At 36.9% G+C, this 17,908-nt stretch overlaps 1 protein-coding gene across 1 annotated transcript; it reads left to right on the top strand.

The window, feature by feature from the left end:
* Positions 1–2,266: 2,266 nt before the first annotated feature.
* Positions 2,267–17,748, top strand: si:ch1073-174d20.2 (AFG3-like protein 1). The gene is made up of 15 exons (XM_038280519.1): positions 2,267–2,502; positions 4,212–4,305; positions 5,656–5,744; positions 6,340–6,561; positions 6,799–6,923; positions 7,922–8,189; positions 8,279–8,416; positions 8,496–8,649; positions 8,737–8,844; positions 10,439–10,564; positions 10,852–10,962; positions 13,235–13,350; positions 15,786–15,986; positions 16,064–16,258; positions 17,183–17,748. Exons 1-15 carry the CDS (start codon positions 2,401–2,403, stop codon positions 17,408–17,410), a joined length of 2,277 nt encoding a protein of 758 aa, XP_038136447.1. The 5' UTR covers positions 2,267–2,400; the 3' UTR covers positions 17,411–17,748.
* The last annotated feature ends 160 nt before the right edge of the window (positions 17,749–17,908 follow it).

The raw sequence follows: 17,908 nt of genomic DNA, 5'->3' as shown, positions 1-17,908 counted from the left end.
CCCACCTGGAGTGGGTGACAATAGTTGAATAAACTTTTGGCTCTCAATGTGGTGTCGGTGCCCTATTTGTTGGTACTCACCGATACTGATACCACCATTTTAGTGCTTGATTGTGGCTCTGCCCAATACTGGTTGACTAAATCAAAAAATATATTAAAATAAAAATGTTTTGTTTGTTTTAATATGGTGTGCAGGAGGTCAAACATTTATTATCTTTTCCAATGCTGTAAAAATGTGTATAACAGATCAATTTAATTAATAAATGTAAATATTTCAGTCAACATTTGCTTGATAGACTGCAACACACGTTTCAGCGCTACACGGTGCCAGGCAGGAGGCTGTTGTAAACAAACCAGCACGTGTGCCTCAGGCGATTGATCCCAAAGGAAAAAAAAAAAGAGATAACTGATAAGAACAGAGGATTCAAAGAAGAATGGATTGAATTGTTTTCTTTCATTACCAATGCGGTGAGATTTCCTGCATGTTTGCTTTGCAACGAGAAGTTGTCAAGTAATAAAAAGAGCAATTTGGAAGAGCATTTCCAGCGAAGGCATGCTAAATGCTGACCACCAAGATGGGAGTGAAAAGAAAATTGTGATTGCAGAACTTCTGGATAAAGTACAGGAGAGCAAAGATAGATTTAAGAAGTGGAATACATCTCCAAACTCCACTACTGCTGCTGGTTTTGTTGCGAGCATGAAAAACCGTTCACAGTGTGAACAGGTACGCTCTTATGCAGGTATGTGAATTTTCTTTCATTCCCCTCTCCGTAATCCTCAAAATGAAAATAACCCCAAAAATTAGATTTCTTTATGATGTTTCTATTATTTTATCAATACAGAAAAAACTAATACATAAATATTGTAATGGTATTTAAACTGAAAGCACCAAATATTTTTTTAATTTAATGTATGATTATTATATAATTAATCCCATTTAGTCATTTTTTATAGTGGGCTAATACACTTGGAGCCCATGTTGCCATATGAGACTTATATAAGACCTTTTGCAGCTCCAGACGGATTTGTTTTTGTTTTTTGGTCCAATATGGCTTTTTGAACAGTTTGGGTTACTGACCACTGCATTAAACTGTGTTTATTTGCACCTGTCAGTGCAACACATCTGCCAAAAATCATCTTTGATTTTTTGTGGTTTATTATCAAAACAATCAAGAAATATGGAGATAAAGAGGCAAAAGAGATGCTTCAGGCATGTGGGATCATTTTGATCTCATATTTGTTTTAATTTTCTTGTTGTGTCATCCTATTCCTCTCATTCATAACCCTATGGATCTGAATTCAAATTAATTTCAAATTGAATCTTAGTTTGTTCTTCTTACTTTGTAAAAATAATAATAAATCCTAGTCCACAAACATTCTTTTTCATATTGTATTCACATTGTATGTTCACATATATGGATACCATCTAAGAATATCAAACATATTTTAAATTTAAACGATAGACACCAAATAACATATTATTGCAAATATTGGCATAAATCATATTATAGGTCCTCAAAGTTTAGTCTGTCAAAGACGCTCCCTGTATTAATTTTGATGTCCAGCAGGTGTCACTATTTAGTAACAGTATCAATACAGTTTCGAAATTTTTGTTCTGTGCTTTGTTCAAATGTGATTATAAGGGAGTTACTCAGAGGACTTCCAGTTTTATTAATAGAGGTTAATAGTAGGATTTTTTTTTATTTTTATTCTTTACTAACTTCGATGCAGGCAACATATCTATGCTTTTTTTTTTTGTTTAGATGGAAATAATACAATGCCTAAGAATTAAAATGTTCAAAATAAAAGATTAAATAAAATTGTCTTTATTTTATAATTAGTTATTTTATGTATTTTATGTATCAATACTTTAGACTGAGAAGGGTGCTCATGATAAGAAGAAATAACTCTTTCATTAAATAATTTACTAAAAGCTTGCCTTATTTAAAAAAAGGCATTCCAGAAAAACATTTCTTTCTAACGTTTTAGTTATGTAGCCCCGTCTTCTGCATACTTGTCTTGCAAAGCACTCAAAAACCTACTTGCGTAATGTAAGGATTTGCAGCCACCTTTACTGCTGCCTGTATTTAACGATTTGCTCATTATAATAATAATAAAAACTTGACACCAAATAATTTATCAAACGTTTTACACTTTAAAGATAGCTTAATTCTGTTGATACATAAATATATTTATATATTTTTAAGTAAATAATAACTATAAACTTCCGAATATTTAGACAGGCATTTGAAAAGGACACCTCATAGGGCTTTCGAATATCCTCCCGTTGACATTTCTTACCAAATGTTTGTTGTTAGCACAACATGTTGGAGTTGGGGCATTTGAGGTAATAGAGCAAAACGTAAAACTTATTTAAGTCCGAAACTTGGCTGAGGCCAAGATGTCTCGGATGTTGAGACTTCTCTCAGCGGCTGTTGTGCCTTTTTGTCGAACTGGGGGAGTCCGAGCTCGCACATTCGGTTCTGGAAACCTCTTAGTACTGGTGAGTAACTGCTGACCTGTTTCCCCCGTCTGGTCTTTAAACTTAGTCTTGACTGAAGTAAAACACATTTTACCGCAACTCCTTTCATTGAAATTATATGTAAGACGTTTCTGCTTAGTAAAATATCATATTTCCTAATTAACATTGGGGTGGGATTTTGTTTGCAACATAGCATTTGTTTTAATTGCACTAGCTCCGCTGCATATTCTTCGTTCAAGTTTCATTTCATGTCTCTAATCATTATCCTGGGTGATAATTCGCCTAGAAGTCGTATATCGGGTCATGTTACCAAAACAAAAAGTATATTTCGTTCTTAATTATACGGCTGTTTTATCTGCTTCTGACCCCCAGATTTTCACACCCTCCGTCATCGCTCCTCCCCGCTCACGTGTTTCTTGCGGAATAGTTGCGCAGTCATGTTAATCAATGAGAACAGTTCCACATCTTCCGCTACTCATCCGCACATCACCGTCCACATACATCTTCTTCTTGTAAGGTTTAATGGCGGTTTGCAAACTAGTTAAAAGTGCATTACCGCCACCAAACAGATAAGGAGTTAAACAAGAAAACAGGAAACAAGACTCACCCCAGAAAAAATAAATAAAAAATAATAAAAAAAATTCTATATATATTTTTTCCTGAACTGTTAAACTTAACACAACATAAGAAATACTTAGTCACATTCTTCCTCATAATTTGTAATTTATCTTTAAATTATCGTCACTCTGCCAGTTTCTGATGGTCGTATTGGTTTTCCCATCATGCTTTTAACCATCTCCCAGTTTAAATTTCTTAACTTCAAGATACTTTTCTGCAACTTTCACTGTTATTTTGATTTTTTTTTTTTCGGTTTTCCTTGTCGTCTGTGCACTACAAATAATCACTTTTACAATCTAAAGAACAAAATCTTTCTTTTTTACAATATACGAATCTGCTTAAATTTTGGGACACTGCTCCAGAGGTTTTGAAGTTGTCATTTGCTTAACTGTTGGTTTGGATTTTTCTGACTGGGATGGGATCCTTTTTGCAGCTTCAGCATACTGTATGTTATTCCAAGCTGTCATGTTAATCAATGAGAACTGTTCCACATCTACTGCTAATCCTCCACACATCACCTTCCATGTACGTCTTTTCCGTCCGTCACCATCATTCAGAGTAGAGCTGATTTTTTTGCTCCGCTCTGGTCCCTTCCAGGTCAAGATCCGCAATTGCAATTGCACAAAACAGGAAAAAGAACGTGAAGAAGATCCGGTTTGTCAAATTGCATCAACGTCCTTCAGAGCTAAATTATTTTCTGGAAAGGAAAAAGATTGTTGTGATATTCTGGATTGTGAAAGTAAAATAGGATAACGACAGATCAGTAACTACTAATCAGAGTAAATTTTTTTTATACATTTCCAAAAAAGAAGACAGTTTTATTTGATGCAAACTATTGGTACTTCAACATATCAGAAAACAGATTTTTCACCTTAATCAAAATAGTGGTTTTTGAAACTGAAACCGGTAATGAGCCGGTGGATAAATGCGACAGTAAATTAGTTCTGTAATCAAAGAAAAAGCAAGACCCACACTTCTCTGGTATAGATGTATTATAAGCCTTCCTCAAGCAGTATAAACTCCTGATGTGCTTTTAGTGGAACCTGTGATAACTGTTGGTAGAATATTATTTCTGCTGTATCGTTCACTATTGTCCTATGTTCTTCTTCTAGGATCATGGATTTTTAGGTCAACATAAAACAAATATCCTTTCTCGTCAGAGATATCGGTTAGCTCAGCGTCGGCTCTATTCCACCGAACCAAAAGGTGAGAGTTGTTGTGTGTGATCGCTCGCAATTGACTCTTTATTTGTGTTTTGTTTTACATGTTTAAAGATGGGGTGAAGAGTTAACTAAGAAGAGAAATCGGGTTATTATTTTCACAGCGAGGACTGGACAGTTGTTGATTTTTTCATATCAGTCAAATCTGATTGTTGCTGTCTTTCTTCTCCTTAAAATGAAGCCAAACATTCAATCGCTTTACCCGATGGGGCGCCGTTTTTTTAGTTTTACTTTTCTAGACTTATGCCTGGTCACGTGATACTTGCTTACTGAATGCCGTGTGTGTAACTTGCGTAACAAATGTGGCGTAAGTCATGTTGCCCAGAGCTCCAGGCTCTGGTGCTGCCTGGAATCAATAAGAGAATTGTTTAGCGAGTTGCCAAACGGTGCCAGGGAGTTGGAACAATTGGAACCGGTTCTGAACAGGAACTGGTTTTCAATTCCCATCCCTAATGGAGGATGTTCTTTTTTGCGGGTAGATCATCAAGTGTTCCTCCTAATTGTAAGTCATTCTGTTGATATTTTTACATAAGGCCATCCTATGTGCTCGTCCACATTTTCACTTACCGGTGGCGAGTCTGACATAGTTGAAAGATTGCTAATCTTCTTTTGGAAAGTAAGCTTTTATGAGTGATGCAAACAGCAACTTTTAAACTCGCATGTGTTAAATAAGCATTCCCTCTCGGGAGCAGGTACGGGGTTGTGCATGTGCTTTTTTTTTTAAGTGGAGATGGTGGGACTTTTCAAAAATTCATGAAAGTCTTCCACTATACCTTTAATTACATTATCCAACACTCCAAAGAGAGTTATTTTTATTCATTAGCATCTGAACATTTCAAGACTCTAGTATTGACAGTAATTAACGATGGGGACCACTTTCAGATAAAGGTTTCACCCCATCTTTAAATTTTTAAGATTTATTTTTTTAAGTGCTTTGATTTGTTGTATGTGTAATAAACCTGATTTACTTACTGGAGTTACCTTTTTTATGCCTTAAAACGAAATCCTATTTTACACCTTCTTTCTTATCTTGGTAGTTCTCTTGATCTAATGGTTAGGAAAAAAAAAGTATAGATGAAGAGATTCATTTAATGCAAATGGCATTAAATGAATCTCTTCCGTCAAGATTCTAAAGATTTTGAAAGGGAAAAGCTTTTTTTTTTTTTGCATAATGGCCCTATATCACACACAGACTCATAGAAGATGTGAGTATCGGTTTTAACACCAGGGATGGTTTGTATGCCATATTTTTAAGCGCTTATATTTCAAGAATGCCAATAAGCATTCAACCTATTGGATTCTTGATGTTCAATAAATCTTATTGGCTGTATTTCAGATGGAAAAGGAGGCGGAGCAGGAGGAGGACGACCAGGTGGTGGAAAGAGAGGCGGGGGAGGGAAGGACTGGTGGAGTCGGATGCAGAAGGTTTGTCATTAAAAAGCTACACCAAGGCAAAGTTAAAAAAATTTTAAACTACAAATAATTTTAAAACTTTGGTAATCTTAGTTAGACTGTTCTTACCTTACCTTTAGAATGTTTTACATTATAGGGGCCCTAGTTATGTACTATGCCTATATTAAATACCGGAAACTCTTGTCCTTCCTAAAATAAAAGATGCATAATATAAAAACTATTAATTCCAAAGTGAATTAAATACTTCTTATATATTATAAACAATGTTTGCCAAGCGTCAGCCTTGATAGTGTTTACTTTGCCCTATTTGAGCCTGAAAATAATTTTCCCGTTGGGCTCAATCAGCAGACCTAAGGCTGTGACACAATGTGAAGCCATAGCTGTATCTTTATCCATGAAAACTTGGGGTGATTGGACAGATATCAAAAGGACTGTTCCGACTCTTGCTTGTTTTCATGTGTAAATATCATTTCCGCTTTCCCAACCATTCACTAAGCAGTGCTAGGGTCCTCTGAAATGTGAGCACCCTAAATATTACACTGATCATTGGCAATAATGTTTTGGTTTACAAGCTCATTCATTTAGTGCTCCATGTTTCTGTTCTCAGGGCGACTTTCCCTGGGACGAGAAGGATTTCCGATACGTGGTGATAGGTGCTGCTGGAGTCACCTCAGTACTGCTCTACCTTTACTTCAGAGACAGCGGCCGAGAGATCAGCTGGAAGGACTTTGTTCACCGTTACCTGGGAAGAGGCCTAGTTGATCGATTGGAAGTTGTTAACAAACAGTTTGTCAGAGTTATCCTTGTACCAGGAGCTGATACTGAATGGGTAAGGATAGGCTGAGCTCTATAAATGTTTGTTTTACCAAGAAATATAATGAACCTAAAGACAATTACAGAAACTGCCCTTTAGTTTGGCACTAAACTTCTCTTGCGTACAGTTATAGTATAGGGAAACTAATGTCCCTTCGATTATACAAATTATGCCTAAAAGAGCAATCCTATTGTTTGATCTGCTTCTTTTTTTAAACTGGGAATTTTTCTAATTTTTTCTTATGTTTCTCAGAGTTATGTTTGGTTCAACATTGGGAGTGTTGATACTTTTGAGAGGAACCTTGAGGCTGCACATATGAAGCTTGGGCTGGAGCCATCTCACCGGGCTGCTGTCATCTACAGCTCTGAGAGTGATGGGTGAGATTAACTTTTCATTACCCAAAGAAGTCAGTTGTAAATGACTGCAGTATGGGAGCTTGATTATAACCACCAGGAAAAAAAAAAATCTGTTTATTTTGGTACTGTTGAAGGGTTCTTGCTTGTTAAAGTTGCAGCATGCTGTATATAAGCAGAATGGGAGAATAGAGATAGAATGAGACAGAATGATGAAAAACGGGTCTCTATGTTCTCCAGCAGTCTAAGCCTATAGCAGCATAACTATAGAGATAGCTCAGGATAACCTGAGCCACTCTAACTATATGCTTTATCAAAAAGGAAAGCTTAAAGCCTACTCCTAAAAGTAGACAGGGTGTCTGCCTCACAGACTAAAACTGGTAGTTGATTCCATTGGAGAGGAGCCTGATAACTAAAAGATCTGCCTCCCATTCTACTTTTAGAAATTCTAGGAACCACTAGTAAATCTGCAGATAGAGATTTAAGTGCTCTGTTAGGGACATAAGGAACAATCAGATCTCTGTAAGATGGAGCTTGGCCATTTAAGGCTTTATATGTGAGATGGAGGGCTTTAAATTCCATTCTGGATTTATCAGGAAGCTAATGAAGAGCAGCCAGGGTAGGAGAGACATGATCTCTCTTTTTAATTTTCATCAAAACTGTGGCTGCACTGGAGCTTCTCTTTCAGACTCTGGTCCAAAGACAATAACTTCTTTTTTGTCTGCATTCAGCAGCAGAAAGTTAAGAGTCATTCAGGTTTTTATGTCTTTAAGACAGTCTGTAATCTGTAATGGATGGGCTTCATAGACTCGATTTTGTTTACACAAGTGTAAAACAAAAATTAATTTCATTTGGAACAGCTCCCTGGACATTTAATCTTTTTTTGAAAGTGCAGCCTTGAAAAATAGTAAAAAATATTCACCTGGATCAGTCACTGGTTTATGATACTGACTTTATTTTCCCATCACTGCTTTGAAACATTGGAGAATAGTTGATTGATGTTATATTTTTCATTTTTATAGGTCTTTTCTGATGAACATGATTCCTACTCTGTTGCTGATTGGATTTCTGCTGTTCACATTACGACGTGGTCCAATGGGAGGAGGCGTTGGTGGTGGAAGGAGCCCCTTTAGCATGAGTGAATCAACAGCCAAGATGATGAAAGACAACATAGATGTTAAATTCAAGGATGTGGCGGGCTGTGAGGAAGCAAAGCTTGAGATCCTGGAGTTTGTAAACTTCCTGAAAAACCCACAGCAGTACCAGGACCTTGGAGCCAAGATCCCTAAGGTGAAAGCACATGGGCCTCTTGGGGTGAATTTTCCTGTCTTCATTCTCCGTTTCCTGACAGTAGTTGATTGACGCATGTGTTATTGTAGGGTGCAGTGTTGTCTGGCCCCCCTGGGACGGGAAAGACTCTGCTTGCCAAAGCCACAGCAGGAGAGGCCAATGTCCCCTTCATCACAGTCAATGGCTCAGAATTCCTAGAGATGTTTGTGGGAGTCGGTCCAGCCAGGGTAAGGAAAATAATCTTGCCAATGTAAAAGGGAGTTTCTCTCAAATGGTAAATGTTTAACAAACATTACTTGTGTAAAGGTGAGGGACATGTTTGCCATGGCAAGGAAGAATGCACCGTGCATCCTTTTCATTGATGAGATTGATGCTGTGGGAAGAAAGAGAGGCGGAGGGAACTTTGGGGGTCAGAGTGAACAGGAGAACACGCTAAACCAGCTGCTAGTGGAAATGGATGGTAGGCGTCACAATTCCTCCATTCTGATGTAAAGGTTGTTTCGTTTCTTGAGCTTTATTTTATCTCCTTTATTGTCTTGTTCCCTAGGTTTTAACACAGCTACTAATGTGGTGGTACTTGCTGGAACCAACAGGCCTGACATCCTGGACCCTGCTCTGATGAGACCGGGACGCTTTGACAGACAAATTTACATCGGTACTGTCACTCATTATGCTTTAACACAAACTGCAGGACACGGTTTTAAAAAGTATTTAGTTAAAGAATTAAACTGAATAATGTTAAAATCAGATTTCTGTAGAAAACTGACATATGTAACTAGATGATGAAAAACAGTCGCTGTAGATTACAGCTTGTCTTTTTAGAAGTGCATATTTTAACCAACCAGGGGGTTCATGAACAAAGAATTGCGTCAACCTGCTTGGTGTACACTCGAATCAAGAAACTGGAATACATGGGGAAAAAATATATATAACTGAAGGTACTTTATGGTTCTAGTATGCTTCCTTTGCACAACCCAGTCAATAGTCCTCTTTCAACAACATTATCATATTCTTGACGTACATTTCTCTTACTATTTCTCCTACTCTGGGAAGCTTAAAAAAAGATCTTGTAAACGATAGATAACTTTGTAATATAGAGATTTTTCTGCCGATGCCTGAATAAGATATTGGCTCATATATAGACTAAATAGCTGGATCGGATATCTTCGATTTGATATCGGATATCTGAGACCCAATACAGTGCGCACTCTACCTGGAACTGCATTTCTTTCTTTTTGCTAAATATTTTTTTAATAAATAATCTAAAGTAAATTTATATCTGTGTTAATTGTTAACTTTTTTTTTAACAATGTTTATGTTGAGCCTAGCACCTTGACTCAGGTTTCAAATGATATGGCTCATTCCTTTAACAACTGCATCGATATCGCCCGATCCACTGGGGAATGAATCAAAAGATCTGTAAATGACCTGATTGCACTGTTACAGAAGCAAAAATAAAAGAAAAAGAAAAATCATTTGATCAGATAATTGTGTTTTTAATAAGAAAAAAAAAATCAGGAAAAAAAGGGTGTTTAGATGGAGGCAAGAGGTGCAACATAGGATGTTAATGCTTAATTTGAAGTGGCCACCAACCAACATGACACAACATCCAGCTACAGGTTTCTAAACTTCCTTTTTCAACTTTCTATCCATTTTCTGTTCGAGAATTTTCAATGGTAGATTGATTACCATAGAGCTCACTGACAGTTCTTTCTTTTGAGGAAATGACAAACCTTTGTGCCATAGATACTGACATGCCATCTGCAAGTGTAGTGACCGATAGTTCATCAATGAATAGATCATCAGCAGATAAAAATGTAAAATAAATGTAAAATAGCAGAGTTGCATAATAAATAATGATATAGCCTAATAGAATGGACAGTTTCTTCTAAGTAACAACAAATTTAGTGAAAAACTTGGTTTTGATAACAGCTGACTGATTGTTCAAGACTCCTATCTCAAGTCTGGTTCACTGTTAAAATCTGTCATTGCCTGAGAGAAGATTAGAAACAGGTGAAAAAAAGTGAATTCAACATTTTCTCCTAAATCACTTGTATGAAGGGATTTGTTTGTACAAACACCTCTTGCTTAAGGCTCATTGTTCCAAAGCATTCATGCTCAGGATACTGAAATGGCTCGCACCACTTCTACATGTTACAGCTTGTATGTAAACCAGAAAAATGTAAATTGTTGAGCTTCAGATGGGTTAATGTGGATGAATGATGAGTTTTTTTTGTGCCTCCCTTTAGGTCCTCCGGACATTAAAGGCAGGGCTTCCATCTTCAAAGTGCACCTGCGACCCATCAAACTCGATCCCAGTTTGGATAAAGATGCTCTTGCCAGAAAAATGGCAGCTGCTACACCAGGATTTACTGGTAGGTAACCTATTCTTAATGTAATTGAAACTTCAATGTTTGTTTAAGTTTTCAATTATATGAAATCAAAAAACCCAAGTAGTTGATTTATTCCACCAAAAAAAAAACAACAACAAATTTTTACAATAAACGTTTAAAAGCGAAACGATGTTTGAAAAAAAAAAAAAAAAGAGTTCAATAACAGAATTTGTCAGGAATGATTACGTCGTTTTAGATTATTCTATCTAGACTGAGATGTGCTATGGTTTTTTTTTTTTACTTACTAAACTTTACTTTTCTAATTTTAGGTGCTGACATTGCTAACGTGTGCAATGAAGCAGCTCTGATTGCTGCCAGGTACCTGAGCCCAGCTGTCACCCCAAAGCACTTTGAGCAGGCCATCGACCGAGTCATCGGAGGTCAGTGACCATGATTTCTTCTTTAAGAATCTGCCAAGTTTGCAGATGAGCTCTGGCTCTGTATCTTAGTATGGGGTAGAGATATCTATATCTATGTCTATGAGAGAGGCATGTAAACCATTGCTACAGAGGTAAAACATAAGGGAAAGATGTGAAGTAGTTAGAGGGGACAGAACTGAGGAAAACCATTTGACTGAGCTTCCATCAGTCAGGTAAGATAGGTAAGAGAAAAAGTGTTGATGAAAGGGAAAAAGAAGTATTGTGAACTATAGGGAAAATTAAACTTCCTAAAGTTGATATTATTTATGTTACATTTTGAGGTTTGCAAACGGTAGGAAAACCTAAGTGGCTTTTTGAAACGATGATAAAAACAGATTTATTGTCATTAACATGTTTGGTAGGCCTATAGAAGCTACACACATAACTCGGGATAATCTGAGCCTCAAAGGAAAAAGGTTGACACCTGGCCTTAATTGTAGACTGGGTGTCTGCCTCATGGGTTGAAACTGGTAGTTGGTTCCACTGGAGAGGAGCCAGAAAACTAGAAGACCTGCCTCATATTCTACTTTTAGTAATTCCAGCAACCACCAGTAAACCTGCTGTCTGAGTGCTCTGTTAAAAAAAAAAAAAAAAAAAAAGAAATTAGATATCTGATATAAGAGGGAGCTCAATTATATGTGAGAAGGGCAAATTTAAAGTGTTTTAATTTAACAGGAAGAAAACCAAAAAAATCTTGAACAGGAGAAATATTATTTATTTTTTTCATAGAAACTTTGAGGTGTTTTTTGGATCATCGGAAGGCATTTAACTGATGTATAACTTTCCAATAGTAACGAACCAGTATAGTCCAGCTTAAAAGAACCAAAGGCATGAATCAGTTTTTCAGCGTAACTCATGGAAAAAATTAGCCTGACGTAGTCCTACTCAATTCTAGTCAGAATATGAGTCTGATACTGCTCCATAGAGCTGTGATTATGGGGCGTGTTTTGAACGAACCAGGAAAAAAAAAATGCCTCTGCACTCAATTGGATAGATCTACAACCAATAAGAGCAACGGAGTGCGTGACGTATGTTAAGCAACGCATAGTTGTTGTCAACAAAAATCAAAGCGTGCAGTTTCACGCTTAGAATAAGAAGATGAGCCTTGATCGCGTTTCTCTGTTCCTCTTTTAAAATTAATTTGCTGTCGATATCTTCTAGAACAGACCTAATAGCAGAATCTAACTCACCTCAACTCTCCGGCGGCAGCCATTGTTGTTGTCACCCAAGCGCGCTTTGGTCACGTGGTTGATTACGTTACTGTTGGTCATCTGTCCATCATAGTATAAAGCCCGCCCTGACAATTTGATTGGATCGCCTGACAGTGGGCGATAATACTCGCGCTACTATGGAGCAGAGCCAGACCGAACTTCCCGACCTCAAACCTTGTGGGCGGGACTAAGTTTGGAATGGCACCCAGGCTAGGAAAAAATTTTACAAATTTTTTTATTCCACAATAAGAAAAGAGGAATTCCTCAAAACTTTTTTGATATGGGAATTAATGATCAGTCCTCAAAAAAAATATTACCAGGGTTTTATTTAAATGATCGAAGTTCAGTTTAAAACCGTTCAGAAGAAGTTATGTAGTTTCTTTTGAAAGGACTCCATCTGTGATCTAATGTCATCTAAAGAGGGTCATTTTTGTTTTGCATTAATTTAAAAGTAGAAATTTAAAAGTAATATTGTTTTGTGCTCTTCGAGACATGGCTGTAGTCTGTCCAAATATTAAAATTAAATGGGATTAATTTACAAATATAGCAGAATATCATCAGCATAAGAAAGGAACTTAGTCCCATGTTGTCAGGTTATATACCAATTAGGAAGCATAAGAGAAGCGGCCCAGGCACTGAACCCTGCGATACACTTCATATTATGCTTGCGTTTGAGAAATATGTATTACCGGTATTAACATGATTATTATTATTATTAACAAATGATGAGCTTGATATTTGCATAAAATAAGTGTTTTCTATGTTTGAGCAGTTGGCAACTGTCAGAACATTGTAAGTGAAGCAGAGTGAGAAGTAATTAGTTTTTATACTGAGTTCTAATATACATTTGGACAGTTTAAAAACATTTTTTTTTAATAACTTTTTAACATTATGTTAAAAGTATTACATCAGTAAAATCCTTGCGTGATGTAGACTATAAACAACTATGATACAGGCAGGGCAACTGAGTTAAGACCTTGTATACTTCATAGTGATGTTTCAGATGATCTGTTTGTGTCTAGGCCTGGAGAAGAAGACCCAGGTCCTGCAGCCTGCTGAGAAGAAGACTGTAGCTTATCATGAAGCCGGCCATGCCATTGTGGGCTGGTTCCTGCAACATGCTGACCCCTTGCTAAAGGTATGTCGTGTGTACACAGCACAATTACATCATGGAAACAAAATAAATACCAGAATCTATAATGCTATAAAATGAATACTCTCCAGTTTATCATATTTTCTTAGAAATGTACTATTTAAATGTGTTCAGAGCAGGGTAAGAACAATCAAAACAAAAATTAAAATTTGAACAATAAAAGTAGTGACTCATCCAGCTGCTGTAAATGAAGGGATTATGTTTCGCGTTTATCAGATGAGATGGTGATATGCTCCATAAGGCATACATTCGTTCAGGGCTGAAACATTTAATGGGATAGTCGTACTCATGGTCTTCCACTTATCGGGGATCCAGTCTTGGGGACAGTGGTCTCCGCAGAGACTCCCAGACTTCCCTCTCCCGATCTACCCTGTGGTTCTTCCACCACTACAGCAACTAGGTTTTCCACAAGGTTTAGCCGGATTTGGCTTTCTCAGAGTGTAGCGTCCCGGTTGAAAAGATGGATCACAATTTTTTTTTTTTTATTGAATAGCCTTGCTTGTAAACACACCGTAAAAGCTACGAAATACACAAATAAAATCTATATTAGTAACTCAGACAGTACGTTGACTTTAACCTTTTTTACGCCATCAATTTACCATGAATCAACCTTTTTAATCTGGGCAATCCTTACCTTTAGTTCTATCACCATATTTTGCCATGTATATTTATTAAATCATTTAGTATAGGATTTTATAATGCCTTGTACCATGAAATAAAAGAAAATGCATAATAATGTAACCATCTTTGACTTCACATAGTATAAATTGTTGCTATTCACAAACATTTGTATTGCTGAATAAGCATGGCAAACTTAAGAGAGAGACCATTAGCACTGTCTAGTGGACATAAAAACGTAATTATGACAAATATAACTTAACAGCAACCTGTAAGCTCCGTGAAATATGACTAAATATGCATTCAAAAAACAAACACTGATACAAACCTTGTTCCCTCATCAACCAGGTGCTAAGGATCCTTTGCAAATAAAAAGTACTGCAGGACAATATGCTTTATCCCTTTATAACTTTAGAACACAGCTTCTCTCTGCACACCAGTGTTTGCACCACTGCTGTACACACTGCAACAATCTATTCGCGTCATTTTCCTGCTCTGGGCCTTTCACAATAAAAGTATGGTCATAAGTAGGGATGCACGATATAATCGCCCCCTTATCGGTATCGGCCTGTATCAGCCTTAAAACTGAATATCGGACATCGGCCACCCCACCGATATTTAACCCGATATTTGATCAGCTTGTGAGTTTCTAAAGTCAAAAAAAAAAAAAAAAATACTTCTTCTTCTTCCTCAAAAACTTATTTTTTACAGAATTAAAAACTTCTAAAGACGAGGGAAAAAATATTGATACATTAAAATACCACAATATCTTCATATGCTGATATATTGCCATTTAAAAACACCATATCAATCTCTTTTACTAATGAAATATTGCTATATGTCATCGTTATGCTACGAAATCCCCCAAAAATTCACGAAATTTTGCCATATTTTTATATGTTGATATATTGACGCGGTATCGATCTATTTTACTAACAAAATCTCACATGAATTTGCAAAATATCACAAGAGTTTGTAACTGTAAGTAAGTTTGTAGATTTTGAAAGTAAAATAGATCGATACTGCGTTTTTAAAAATAAATTTGATATCAGCATATGAAAATACCGTATATTTGAGTATATTATTTTTCAAAGTGTCAGAAATGGATAACAAAACTGCTATTTTCAATGACTACTTATTTTTGTCCAGCTCTAACATCGGTATCGATATCGGTTATCGGCTACATGAGTTTTAAAATATCGGCATATCGGATATCTGCCAAAATCCCAATATCGTGCATCCCTAGTCATAAGATTATTACGGCTGCAGTAAAATAAGGTCTTTGGATTAATTTAAGACACAGAAATGTTTATAAGGACATTTAAACTGAGCTCTATATATATCACTGCTGACAGTGCAGCTCACTGGCCAGTAGTGAACCTTAACAACAAACTAAATAATTTTTCAATCATCCTCCTCCTCATCTTTATTTTGATCAGTTGGAGTTTGTGGCCTGTTCACGCCAGCTATATGTTGCTAAATAATAAGAATAAAACTTTTCCCTGGTGAAGCAAATTGAAAACAAGTGTGAGAACTTCTACATCTTTCTTTTTTTTCCCTGCATATGAAGGAAGTGGTCCTGAAATTTACATCAAAATGCATTTTCATGGTATAAAGGCACAGTGGTATATCTGTATTCTTGTAATTTTGCTAACTTTTGGTGTTAAATACCTGTTATAGTTGTACATAGACGGTTTACTTCAATTCAAACAATTCAGAGATTAAATGGTTGATATCGGCCAGCATAACTCGGACCAAGACAGCTACTGCATGATGTTTATAGAGCTTTGCCTTAATTTCAGGTGTCAATCATTCCACGGGGGAAGGGTCTCGGTTATGCTCAGTACCTCCCAAGAGAGCAGTACCTTTACACCAAAGAACAGCTGTTTGATAGGATGTGCATGATGCTGGGTGGCCGCGTGGCTGAGGAGGTCTTCTTTGGCCGGATAACGACGGGGGCTCAGGATGACTTGAAGAAGATCACACAGTCTGCCTACGCTCAGGTACACTTGCTGAGTCCGAATGTGAGTAATACTGACACAGCTTTACACTTAGCTTTACTTTGTTTACTGACATTTAGGTGGTGCAATTCGGGATGAGTGACAAGGTGGGCCAGGTTTCGTTTGACCTCCCCCGGCAGGGTGAGATGGTCCTGGAGAAACCGTACAGTGAGGCTACAGCTGAACTCATTGATCAGGAAGTCAGAAAACTGGTGGATGAAGCATATGAGCGCACCCTGCAGCTCATCATGGACAAAAAGGATGAAGTGGATAAGGTGAGACTTTTTAGCAGAGCATATTTACTTGTAGCACAGGTAATGCATCTTGAATTGTTTTTTAAATGGTTATTGTATTTGTTGTATTCAACCTTTCCATCAGTGTCTCCAATGCTAAGCCTAGGTTGGTTCCAACATATAATGATCAGTTAAGAACTTGCTGCAAAAAATAAGAATTAGTCCCTTATTTTAGGAAAATGCTATTTATATTTGATGTGAGATCAATTGAATACGTTTTTGCTCTTAAAATAAGAAATAAAACTTATCGATGATATTATTTCAAGTGCAGTATATATAATTATCTTTCAGAGTCCAAAACACTTCTTTCACTGGCAGTTCATTTTACTTACCAGCTCAAATTCTTTTAAATTAAAAAACACAAATTTAATGTTATAGTTTTTCAATAAGATGTTATAGATGTTGAAAGCTCTCCACAGCAGACTTATAGAAGATGTGCAGCATATTGCTGCAAATGCTGAAGGAACTAAGCTTCCTTAAGAAGTACATTCTACTCTATACCTTTTTGTAGACAGCTTCACTGTAGCATCTCTTGTCAAGTTTGTTGTCAGATATTTTTATTTTCCTCCATATATTTTCCCATGAAATTAGGATTATCCTAATAACCTATTTCCTCTGAAATCTACAATAATCTTGATTCATTGACATTCAGGATTAGATGAACGTTTCCACACCATGCTTCAAAGCGGTTCACCAGCTTCCTGTACTTATCTATCTTTGATGCACCTAGTGGCTGCAGAGCCCTGCCTTGGAACAGACCAGCCATATTATTTAATGGCATTTAATGCAGCCAATGTCAGATTTTTGTTGATTTGGCGGACGTTATGTTGTAATTCATGGAGTTGCATGTCTGAATCAAATACATTACGCCGACTCAGTCATGTTTATCTATTATTCCGTCCTCAGGTGGGGAAGCGGTTGCTTGAGAAAGAGGTTCTAGACAAAGCCGACATGGTGGAGCTGCTCGGTCCTCGGCCATTCCAAGAGAAGTCAACCTACGAGGAGTTTGTAGAAGGAACAGGAACCTTTGAAGAAGACACAAGCCTTCCAGAGGGCCTCAGGGACTGGAACCAGGAGAGAGGAGGGGAGGCTGAAGAGACAGGCCCAGCCCAGGACAAACAGCAGGCAATGTAGGACCTGGGAAACTTGGAGAAAACATCTTATCTGGACAAAAAGTAGTTTAGTTCTTCTCTGTCTGGGAGGATGACAAAACCATTGGGTACAAAACATCATTCACTCATGCCTTGTTCCCAACTTACAAGATTTGGACTAAAGTCAGGACACATCCTTATTATTCATATATTTATAGAAATTAAACTCAGTGGTTTATCTTTAGTCAAAGATGAGCTTCGAAGCGTCTCAGAGTCGCAGGCTCCAGTTTCTGCCACATTTATACCAGAACTGCAGATTCAAACTGTGTGGACGCACTGCTTTCTTTATTTATGTTTTTAAAAAATACCAGTCTCTCTGACGGGAAAAAAACTCTGGACTTGATGAATGTTTCTGTGGATAAAGAAGCTTGAACTGTTTTAAAAAATTACATCAAAAATGCATTTTTTTATGTATATGTAAAAAAACAAACCATGAACTGCTCTGTTTCATGATACCACAGCAACCTTCATTTGGATTTTA

The sequence above is a fragment of the Cyprinodon tularosa genome, unplaced genomic scaffold (assembly GCF_016077235.1).
Source record: "Cyprinodon tularosa strain WSP-4 unplaced genomic scaffold, ASM1607723v1 ctg160, whole genome shotgun sequence".
NCBI lineage: Eukaryota > Metazoa > Chordata > Actinopteri > Cyprinodontiformes > Cyprinodontidae > Cyprinodon > Cyprinodon tularosa.
This window is presented reverse-complemented; position numbering and strand designations above follow the sequence as displayed.

What these genes read in the sequence shown, in the direction of transcription:
- si:ch1073-174d20.2 (XM_038280519.1), top strand. Translation starts at nt 2,401, where the DNA reads ATGTCTCGGATGTTGAGACTTCTCTCAGCGGCTGTTGTGCCTTTTTGT. An exon ending in GGTGGAGTCGGATGCAGAAG is followed by an intron (nt 5,745 to 6,339) that starts GTTTGTCATTAA and finishes TTCTGTTCTCAG; the next exon opens with GGCGACTTTCCCTGGGACGA. An exon ending in GCTGCTAGTGGAAATGGATG is followed by an intron (nt 8,650 to 8,736) that starts GTAGGCGTCACA and finishes CTTGTTCCCTAG; the next exon opens with GTTTTAACACAGCTACTAAT.